We start from the raw sequence: 10897 nt of genomic DNA, 5'->3' as shown, positions 1-10897 counted from the left end.
GAGCCATTCTATTTGCTTAGCTCCCGGTTGACTCCAAGCCGCCTGGTAGTTACATCGGCGGAGGAGCCAAGTCATCCACATCCTGTTGCTGGAGGATGAACTTTTCTACGCCGCCTTCCGACGGAGGCAAAAGTTACATTTAATGAACCATCAGGACACACCACTCCGGGCATCCTGCGGAGGGGTTAGGTGGTGGGGGGGAGGCGTAAATGGGGGTAGACAATTCCCAGAAGTTAACTTGCAATTTTGCACGTCGCGCAATTAGGCAAAAGTTAAATTGCTTGTCATAAATGTAAAATTTGCAACACAAAAATTGACTTAAGTGAGTGCAGGAGCTCAGGAGCTGCAGCCTCGGCTCGAAATAAATTTAAGCGGCTTTTGAATTTAAATTGCACTCATAAGCGTCGTAACTCCTTGGGCTGTAAAAGCGCTGAGCCACGCCCCCGGCGCCACCCACCGCCCCGCCCATAAAGATTATGAAAAGTCGTAAAAGGCCAAAAATATGAATGCGATAGTCATAGTCTGAGCTGGTAAGAAAATGGCTCAAATAAAATAAAACAGCAGACTCATGCAGAAAAGTCAGCGCCGCCAACATTTTGTGACATTTTCCGCTGTCAGCACGCGGAAAACTCTGGAGGCAGGGGGGAGGGGGTTCAATGGGTGCCACACTCGAAACAATCGGGTGCAGCTTTAACTTGAATCCAAAGGTTTATGATCGAGTTCATTTATTAAATATATGCTAAATTGACTTAATGGATAATAGTCTGTTGATATGCAGGACTGAAGTATAATTGATTGAATTGGATTTTCATCCTTTCCTCCATTTAGTTTTATGTGTCCTTGTGGTAGTTACTAAGCGGCGGAGGAAGGCTCAAAAATGCGCCGCCAGCTCAACATTTTGTCATATTTCGCTGCTTAGCCGTCCGAAGAAGCTGGCTTCATTATGGAACAGCTTGAATATCCCAACAGCCTGCATAAAGTATGAAATTAAAATGCTGGCCAAAATGGTAAAAAACGAGTGGCAGGCAGCAAAAGTTGCAAAAGCGTCGACAAAAGCGGAAAATGCAAACCAGCGGAGAGCAACCATTTTTGTTGACTTGTTGGTGGCTTTGGTTTGTTGCGTGTTTTAGTGTGTTTGTGGGTTCAGAGCTGAAGGTGGGGAGGTTGGAGGTTGAGGGGTAATAGTTGACTCGGGTCACACCTGTGTCAGTGTGTTGGTGTTGTGCTAAAGTTGAAACTTAATGTGTACAGCTTGTCCGGGCATTTTGTAGCCCCAAAGTCATGGTTAGTTGAACTTTTCATTGTTCCCATGAACAGTGGCAGCAACTTTTGCAAAATGTGCAAAAAGGAATATTTAATAAGCTACAAATAATGGTATTTGAAGAACAGACCTTGCCCCGAAAGGAAGCAAGAACGTATACAATACCTATCTGTTCCTTTTCATTTCTTGCTTACTAGTTGGACTCAAGGATATAGTGAAATTTCTTAAGTTAACTTAAACTTAAAGCATCAAACCATGCAAGCTTAAGCCCCAGAAGGGAATCCTTTACTCCCATGTCCTCTTTTTTGCCACCGCCATTCAAGCTGACTTCTCCGACTTGCAGGACATGCTGGCCTTGTTTCATTGTGACAAATAAACTTACGCACCGGAAATGGCAGGAAAACCAGGCAGGGCGGCAATAAAATGCCAAGAGGTGCAAAATAAAATAAGGAGAAACATCAACCAACTTGGTCAGCCTGTAAAAACGGCTCGCATATCAGCTGGTTTACAGCATTTGTTTATTTATGATGTTGCTGGGGGGAGTGGGGTGGGGGAAGAACGTACCACTCCGTGCAGCACTCAAATTAAAGGACCCGCAAAAAATGTGATTTCGAAACAACATTCCCCGGCTGACAGGAAAGGCTTTCACCTGCAATTCACCCGACTGCACTTGCCATAAAGCGAAAATTTCATTAGGCCTACCCGAAAATGCCAAAATGGTAAAATTGCAAAAAATGGCAGTCCCTCACGACGATTAGGGTTGCCGCCCTTCGCATTTTTTACAGTACTTGCTGGCCGAGTATTTGGCCGTAAATTCCAAACCATTTCCATTTTGCACAAAACGTGACTGAGTTTTCCCAACCGCGCCCCCACTGCTAAATCCCCGCCCACTAGCTTCCGTTTTTCGGTATCCTCCGGCAGGGGAAACTGTAAATAAATTTTATTTTTAGGTCCGCCAGCAAAGTGCATAGAAAGGTTCGCAGTCCGTAGTCCGTAGTCCGCAGTCCGGATTCCCGCATAGAAGCCTTAAAAACGGAACTTTATCTGCATTTAGTACTTAAATAATCGAGGGCCTCGGTCCGAGGATTTCGGCTGGTGAAAAGGCTTTTAGCTGCACTAGGGATGAGTGGGCAGTGCTAATTTGTTTTGGATTGATCGACATGCATTTTGCATGAATGAGCTGGGAGCCCTGGTTAATCGAAATCTCTCAGCAGGCCCTGGATTTTATCATCGATAATTAAACCAGCTGGAAAATTGGTGAAAAGAATCAGTCCGTAGCAAAATGGATACATTTTTAGGTGTCATTTACAATGACTATCCCATGGAGAGCGAGGACGATTTCAATAGGCGCAGGAGGGATCTGGAGAATATATTTTCCAACCGCAGCCCAAGGAAAAATCAGGTGAGTGAAGTTTTCGGGTATTCAATTTTCCCAATAAATTACCAAGCCACAATTAAGTGCATAGTGCACGTTTCAATCACTTTTTGCTAACCAAAAGCACTTATGCTGATTTATTGTAATTAGTATGTGCATGTTTATAAATATTCCATTATGCGCTTTTATTCAAAACGTGTTTTTTCTGACAAATAACTGCGCAGCTATGAATATTTATATCCTGCTAATTAAATAATATGTGTACTCTATATGTATCATCTTACAGGAACGAAAATTAGAATCCAAGCGTCCCATATTAAACGCATCGAACTACAATCAGATATTCGGAGCATCTTCGGGAACAGATGGCATGGACTTCGAGGACTTTCCCGACCTCAACCAACCGCTGCCAAACATTTCCATTTGCGAGCAACAGCGCCTGACTTCCGTGAACCGCGGGATAATCGCGGCCATTCAGCGAACTCACCAAAAGCGACTCGAAGACCTTTGGCACTCGGAACTAATTGAAAAACTAGCGCAAGAGTAAAAGCAATTCCAGTTAGAGAAAGGAGTCACTTTTGGGTTTTTCTTAAGAGATTTCTCACAAAAAAAGAATAAAGTATTAATCAAAATATAATGGTAAAGAAAGCCCTTACTACTCTGTAAGTTGTACCAAAACTAGCGTTGTTAACAAGTGAGTGCGAGGCGTAATTGCAATTTGCGCAGTGTCATTCGGATAATTAAGTGAGTTTTAACTTGTGCACACACACAATTTGCTCATGTGACACACTTGATGGCAATGGCAATGGGGCACTTTAAATGCAAAACTCACAGTTTGCCAGTCGAGCCTGTTGAAATCATTTAACGAGCTTGCCAAATTGCCTTATGGAAAATGTTGGAGAAGCGGGCGAAGTGCGTTTCCGCAGTCGAAAGTCAGGACGTCCAGTTTGTGTCAGGATGCATTGATTTATGTCCTGCGGACGTCGAGAGCGGAGCAAAATGACATGAATCTTCATTTGTGAATTGCATTTTATATGACTGCTCTGTCTGAGATTCAGTCAAGTATATGTGCGCACATAAGCACGCTTACACTCGCGGTACAAATAATAGTAACTGCGGATGTGAAATGTTAGAAAATATCTAATATATTCTGATTAGATATTGTAGAATGTATCTGTGATAGCACTCCTACTGTACCATTTCTTACATTTTTAAGGAGCTATGAGTATAAATCTTAACTGCGAGTGTGCTTCGACTAGCATACATATGTTGCAATTAGTTCATCGCCTCCTGACTCTTCACTCAGCTCCACAAAAGGCGTCCCAATCCCACCTTCAGGCTCAATTAGGGCAAGTGACCAGCTCGGTGCTCGTCTTTATTTATACAAATGTGTATGCAAATGCGTGTTTTTGTGGGCCAGTTGGGTGGGATATGCATATGCAGGACGAGATCCTTGCTAATGGAATTCCCTCAGACAATCCGGCATTCATTGGACTGCAAAATTTCTTGTTTTGATATGTTTGTGGGCCTGGGCAAATGGAATTTTCCAGTTGCCAGCAGAAAGCACTTCATTTTGGACTACACTCCCTTCTTGTCCACACTCTTAAGTATTTGAGGAAGTTATCTTCTGGAAAGTTGATTACTTCAAACTACAATCAAGCTTCTGGATTGGGCATCGTTTATTTTACCACAAAAAATTATAATAAAAACTAATGCCAGATTTTGGGAAGGTTAAGCTCGGAGGCCTTGCAGAAATTTCCTTTCAGTTAACTACGAAGGTAACGTCTTCATAACTTCCTGTTATTTGCTTAATGAAATTCCCCCGTCAGCAGAGCAGCCTGTGCCCCCCATCCGCCGTCCTCATCCGAGGCTGAGCTTCAGCTTATTGAAATGCTGAGCTTCGGGGACCTCGACCAACCAACCAACCACCCACACCTTGAAGCCTTCTAACCCCAATCCTCAACCCGCCCCAGGCCCACTTAAGTCAGCCCCTTTTCAGCTACAACAATGCAAATATTATTCCTTGACACCAGCTGGAGAAGAGGCTACTTCGCCAGCTGCTGTCGCAGGAGATCCTTCGTTATGTGCTATGTGCATATATATCTATATATAGCTGGGTTGGCTTAGAGACCCTCGGCATTTCCATTCCATGGCTAATAACTTGTTGCTCAACCAGAAATCCCCGATGCCTGCCATAAAGCACTTAATCAAGTTAATAAAAATTGATGACTGGCACGCAAACAATTTGTTTTTTGATTGCCAGCGGAGTTACGAGGAGGGAAATCCTTAGCTAGTTGGATCTTATGAAATGTGTCAATTTAAAATACGCGACGAGTGCGTTTAATGCAAATAAAATTTTAATTTCACTAATTGCATGTGAAAGATGGATTAACTTTAGTGCCTTCCCTTGTTGACATTAGTTTTACCCTGCGCTTTAGAGGGAAATGTTCCAACCTCGTCGTGGTTTCAGTTGCCATTTGGCATGGTTCATGCTGCAGACGTCCCTCTACGCATCCTGGCTACTGGGACTGTTCCCCTTTACTTTCGATTCCCGGAGAAAGCAGTTGAAACGCTCCCGATGGCTTCTACTCTACGGTTTCATTCTAAATTCTCTGGCCATGTGCCTAGCCTTGAGTAGCCACCTGGCGTCTAAGCAGCGAAGGAAATACAATGCATTCGATCGCAATCCGCTGTTGGAGAAAATATATCTGCAGTTCGAGGTTACTGCATTCTTCACCATAAGCGTACTACTGCTCATGAATGTTTGGAAAAGCAACACGGTTCGGGAAATTGCCAATGAACTACTCACCCTAGAGGACCAGGTAAAAGACCTTCTCACTCCGAAGAATTGTCCCAACTTTAACTGTTTCGTGATTAAAAAACATGTGGCTGTAATAGGTCAGCTCATGATTTCAATTTACTTCTGTCTACGCCAAGAAAATTCGTACCCGAAGATCCTTAAGATCCTTTGCTACCTGCCATCGGTGGGCTCGCAATTGATTATAATGCACTTTCATACCGAAATCATTTTGGTCTATCGCTATGTGTGGCTGGTCAATGAAACCCTCCAGGAGTCAAGCCATCTGAGCTCCTCAAGAATTCGCGCACTCGCATCCTTGTACGATCGCCTGCTGAAGCTGAGTGAATTGGTGGTAGCGAGCAACGATTTGCAGCTGATCCTTATGCTAACTATATATTTAATCGGAAACACTGTGCAAATCTATTTCCTCATAGTGCTCGGAGTGAGCATGAACATGCGGTATATTTACTTAGTGGCTTCCCCCCAATTGATCCTTAATATTTGGGATTTCTGGCTGAATATCGTGGTGTGCGATCTCGCCGGAAAGTGTGGAGATCAGACATCAAAGGTCCTGAAACTGTTCACTGATCTGGAGCACGACGATCAGGAGTTGGAGAGAAGTGTGAGTATATGGAAACAAAGTTGCAAGGAACTTAATATATCCTTTTTCCGACAGTTGAATGAATTTGCATGGCTGTGCACCCACCGCAAGTTTCGGTTTCAGCTGTGTGGTCTCTTTTCCATTAACTACAACATGGGCTTTCAAATGATCATCACCAGTTTTCTTTACCTGGTTTACCTGGTTCAGTTCGACTTCATGAACTTGTAAAGTTGTCTTTACAGCGACAAATAAAATGTTTAGGATAAGCTAAAAGTCTATCTTTAACTATTACCGAACAATTCCCCCTTAAATTCGAGAGTAGTGTGTGACATTATTATTTTCCTGCCAGGAGCGTGACATCCGCGACATATACTTTCGCCGATTCGTGAGTGATACGTGATTGGAAATAATTTAAGATGCTGCGATAAAGCAATTTGCGCAAATTTAAGATGAAAGAGGCGACGGACGGGACACAGCCACAGCCAAACGCACATAAAATGGAAGCATTTTCACAACTGTCATTGAAATGTCAACATAAATCTACTGACATCCAGTGCCAGGTCCTTTTCGTCCTGTTCGTCCTGCGCTCCTTTCGCCATTTCTCCGCTTCCCCAGTTCTCCGCCGCCGCTTTCCCAGCGACTTTTGCGCGCTGCGTGACGTAAATGCTGATGAATATTTCTCATCTGTTGGCTGCGGTTCTCCAGCTGAAGTGGGGCGCGTTGGAGGAGGAGGAGCTGCCTGGTGATGCGGAGCCTTCCCTGCAGTTGGGATGGTGTCCTGCCTTCCAGCTCATCGCAACACAGAAAAAATAAACTAATAAAGGAATATATCTATTGCAAATAATTGGTTTATTTTCAGCCTATACATGTTGTATCTATAGCATATCATGATTTCTATCTAGTACGGCTTATTTACTTTTATATTTTCAGGATTTTCTCCAAGTGTAGTATCATAGCTGAGAAAGAGGACGCTCTGTGACTCCCAACAGCGAAATGGGCTTGTCAGTTTTGATGAACTATCTTTGGCTGCCCTGCGCTCGTCCTGTTTCGCTGCTAATGCTAATGCCTCTGACAGAGATCTATGTGCGGTCTGATTCATTCGAGTCCCAGTACCAATCCCAACGCAATCCTAGTCCCAGTCTCAGTCGCAGACTCAGTTTCCGCCGGCGTGCAGACCTCAAGATGAGGTCACGTAGAGCTGCGTCGACGGCCCCTTGTTTGGCTTATTAAATGCTCAGTTGTCCTGCCTCCAAATGCAGGCATTTAGGGCTCGAGCTCGTGCTCGTCCTGCCCCTGCATTTAGTATTAATCTGGCTTAAATGTGATTAATGTCTGGTCTGCGGAAAGGTTACCGCCACATGCCACATGCCCCGCGCACCAGGAGTCCTGCGGTCTGACAAAGTCTGGATAAACTAAGCCCGGATCAGCAAGTGTAATCAATATTGCCATTAACATTCAGAATTCAATTAGAAGCTGTGTCTGTCCGTCCTTGGGGCATTCATAAGATGGCTCTGATAAATTTTAATTGGTTTAGAGAAAGCTAGTTTGCGGCTGCTACTTAGAGCCATTAAGCTGTTATGTGGCACAGCATAGTGGAAGTTTAATCGGAGTTATTCGACAGATCAAACTGGTGTGCGATGTAAATTTACGATTAACAGGTGATGTATAACAACTACCTTTAACACCTGCCCCTCCCGACACAATAGCTGTCTCAAGAGCTAGTCGAACGCCTTGGGTGGGGTTTTACTTTCGGGGGCATCCCCTGCGATTGCACCTTTGATGGCGCCATAACTTGTGGCAATATCTGGTGCCCCGAGGTCGAAAGCAGCAGCATTCATTAGCTGTTTGCGGGGCCGCTGGGTTTGCTTTAAATTTAATTGTTTGCCCGCTGCCGCTGTGCACTTTGTGGTTTAATTAAGACGGGATTGGGGGCGTATATGGCATATGGCATATGGTACATGGATGTGGGTGGGGCAGACAGATGGCAGCTGCCTTAAACCAAATTACACTAATTGGGTTACCATATGACAGGGCAATGCGTCGACTGTGACATTTGTTTGCCATGGCTTGCCAATGCTTGCATTATGTCCGCCCGCCCACAGTCTTCGCCCGCACAAACACAGCCCCCCACACGAATGTGTGGTGGCACTGAGAGAAATGCCTACTCTGTATGCGAATTCTTCAGAAAAGCTACGTACCAAAAGTAATGGCAAACTGGAGTCCCTAAACCCGTGATATTGATAGTTATTCCAGAGTCTGAACCCCCAATTGTGCTCCGTGCATCATAAGCCCAGTCGTCAGTAAGTCCTTCACTCCACCGGCGTTTGCACTCGCAGTTGCCAGCTTGTAATAAGCTGCAGAATCATTTTCCGCATGCCGGCTGCTTTGACAGCTGCAATACCGCACATGGCTCAAAGGGTCGAAAAGCGGGCCACATGTGGTGGAATAGGGGAAAAAGGGGATAACGGGCAAAGGACATGGGGAGTTGGTTGGCGGCGTGGACCGCACTCGAAATGGAAGCCAAAGGACTCTGGCTTAGTTAATTAAGTGGACAGCAAGGAGGTCTTTAAACTGGGATTGCATTTCACTGGCAAGGATAAGGAGATAAGCATTGTGGACTATGTTGGCCTAATCTCACAGGTTCATTTGATTCTAAGCAACGAAAAAAGAAAGTTTTACTTTGTGTTAGTTCAAAAAACTAGTGTTAAAAACTCCTAGGCTTCGACAGCGGGCTCCATGGACAAGGACCTGCTGCTCACACTCCCGGCGGAGGTCATGATGTCCTCCAGCATTTGGTTGAGCGACTCGGAGCCCAGGGCGTACTCCTGCTTGTTGGCACACCGGTTGTGCATGGCGTCCAAGTAGACGCCACTCGCGCTGCGCTCGCTGCTCAGAATGTGCTGCATGACATTGCTGATCTGTTCGGAGCCCAGGATCTTCGGTTGCTCGGTGGCCAGTCCATCGATGGCAGCAGTTTCTAGCTGGCTAGAAATTTTGGCGGGCGACTCCTCCTCGTTGACAGTTTTTAGAAAACGAGTCGCCTGTGCGGAGGCCAAGGCTCCGGCCGTAAAAGAGGTCAGCCACTGAGCAATCGAAATCATTTGAAATTGGATATTTATTTATGATTCGAAAGCGAATTTAAATCATGCTTTGTAAAATTGAAAAGATTGCTATGAACTCAGCTTAAATACAAAAAGGGGATATAAATTAGTAATTGACTCACTAGCCACCACTGAATTAGCTTACACACCTAACTCTTATGTTAAATATATATTTTAAAAGCTTTAAATATTTGGAATACATTTAGCTAGAAAATAGCTGTCAGGCATTTATCGATACATCGCTGCGATAGCCACAGCTGTTCACGCCCGCAGTTTGATCGATGTGGCAGCCCTGGTCGGCCACCAAAAAATAAACATTGGAATTTTCCCTTAACTTTATAGAGTTTTACCCAATTTGAGCGATGCTGCCGGGCGTTGGAGTGTTCGGAACGGGAGAGATAGCCAATGTGTTGGTGCCACTGCTGCGGGAGAAAGGATTCGAGGTGCGGGCCATTTGGGGCAGGACCCTGAAAGAGGCGAAAGAGACTGCCACCACGCAGAATGTCCAATTCCATACGAACGTAATCGACGATGTCCTGCTCCGGAAGGATGTGGACCTGGTGTTCATCGTCTGCCAGCCCTTTCTGCACGCGGAGATCTCGGTGAAGGCCTTGGGCATCGGGAAGCATGTGGTGTGCGACAAGCCAGCAGGATTGCACCAGCAGGACGCACTCAAAATGGTTCGGGCTTCTCAGTACTATCCGACTTTGATTTCCCTGGTCAACCATCCGCTGAGGTTCCTGCCCGCCTTCACCCACATGCGACGCTGTCTGCAGGAGGAGCTGATTGGCTCCATTGGCGACGTGGTACTCATGGATGTGCGCGTTCAGATGGGAACGCTCTTCCCCGAGAAGTACAACTGGATGTGCGATGCCCAAATGGGCGGCGGTGCCCTGAATCTCGTGGGATCCGTGGTGGACTTGGTCACCTTTCTGCTGCAACAGCAGGCAATAAGAGTGCATGGAGTCCTCCGATCCTACACCAAAACCACCCCGGCCATTAATGGCATTCGACAAATTACGGCTCCGGACTTCTGCAACTTCCAAATGGAACTGGCCAGTGGAACTCTGGTCACAGTTGCCCTACACAGTCACACTGTGCCTGCAAAAGCCTTCTCGCAGGAAGTGCTCATCTATGGCAGCAAAGGACACCTGGTGGTCCGCGGCGGCGACCTATTTGTCCTCAAGGAGGGCCAACCCAAGGAGGAAGCTGTCTACGTGGATGTCCAGGATCTGCACTTCGCCACCAACAACTCCTTGCTACCACGACCCTATATCAAAGGACTCTGCAAGATGGTTGGCGCTCTGAAGGAAGCCTTCGGCAGCAAGGAGTCCTCCTGGGTTAAGGCTCCAGTTTCCACAGCGGCCACCTTCGAGGACGGCCTCTACGTTCAGGCTGTGGTGGAGGCCATCCGGAAATCCAACGAGACCAGGCAGTGGCAAAGGGTTCAGCTGTCCACCGACAGCCCCCTGAATCACGACCAGATAATTCGATATGCACGCATGTCCACAATGTGAGAGAGTCGGTATTACATAGGTGCAATATATGAATGATTCCACTATATATTTTTTATATAATGTACGTGTTTAGTCTTTAAGCGTTCAAAAGATTCAGGCTTTCCAGCCGGCGTCATCTCCATCAATGTATTTAACTTATTTGTACGGCATCAGCATTTTGCAACTAATAAAATTGATTTGTTAGACATGAGACTTTATATTTCTATTAGCTAGAAAACATTTTGAAATTCTTAATAGTAAGG

General features: G+C 45.6%; 4 protein-coding genes across 4 annotated transcripts; 3 read left to right on the top strand and 1 right to left on the bottom strand.

Annotated features, from left to right (window-relative positions):
- Positions 1–2497: 2497 nt before the first annotated feature.
- Positions 2498–3291, top strand: LOC117142191. Its single transcript, XM_033306041.1, has 2 exons — positions 2498–2663; positions 2923–3291. The coding sequence occupies exons 1-2, from the start codon at positions 2544–2546 to the stop codon at positions 3181–3183; spliced, it is 381 nt and encodes a 126-aa protein (XP_033161932.1). The 5' UTR covers positions 2498–2543; the 3' UTR covers positions 3184–3291.
- Positions 3292–5080: 1789 nt separating this feature from the next.
- Positions 5081–6790, top strand: LOC117147924 (putative gustatory receptor 22f). The gene is made up of 2 exons (XM_033315052.1): positions 5081–6058; positions 6113–6790. Exons 1-2 carry the CDS (start codon positions 5081–5083, stop codon positions 6263–6265), a joined length of 1131 nt encoding a protein of 376 aa, XP_033170943.1. The 3' UTR covers positions 6266–6790.
- Positions 6791–8449: 1659 nt separating this feature from the next.
- LOC117148941 lies at positions 8450–9190 on the bottom strand. Its single transcript, XM_033316670.1, has one exon. It carries the CDS (start codon positions 9136–9138, stop codon positions 8752–8754), a length of 387 nt encoding a protein of 128 aa, XP_033172561.1. The 5' UTR covers positions 9139–9190; the 3' UTR covers positions 8450–8751.
- Positions 9191–9406: 216 nt separating this feature from the next.
- LOC117138950 (glucose-fructose oxidoreductase domain-containing protein 1) lies at positions 9407–10847 on the top strand. The gene has a single exon (XM_033300988.1). It carries the CDS (start codon positions 9501–9503, stop codon positions 10653–10655), a length of 1155 nt encoding a protein of 384 aa, XP_033156879.1. The 5' UTR covers positions 9407–9500; the 3' UTR covers positions 10656–10847.
- The last annotated feature ends 50 nt before the right edge of the window (positions 10848–10897 follow it).

This window comes from Drosophila mauritiana, chromosome 2L (genome assembly GCF_004382145.1).
Source record: "Drosophila mauritiana strain mau12 chromosome 2L, ASM438214v1, whole genome shotgun sequence".
In the NCBI taxonomy this organism is placed as follows: Eukaryota; Metazoa; Arthropoda; class Insecta; order Diptera; family Drosophilidae; genus Drosophila; species Drosophila mauritiana.
Note: the sequence above shows the minus strand (reverse complement) of the source record. Positions and strands in the feature narration are given on the sequence as shown.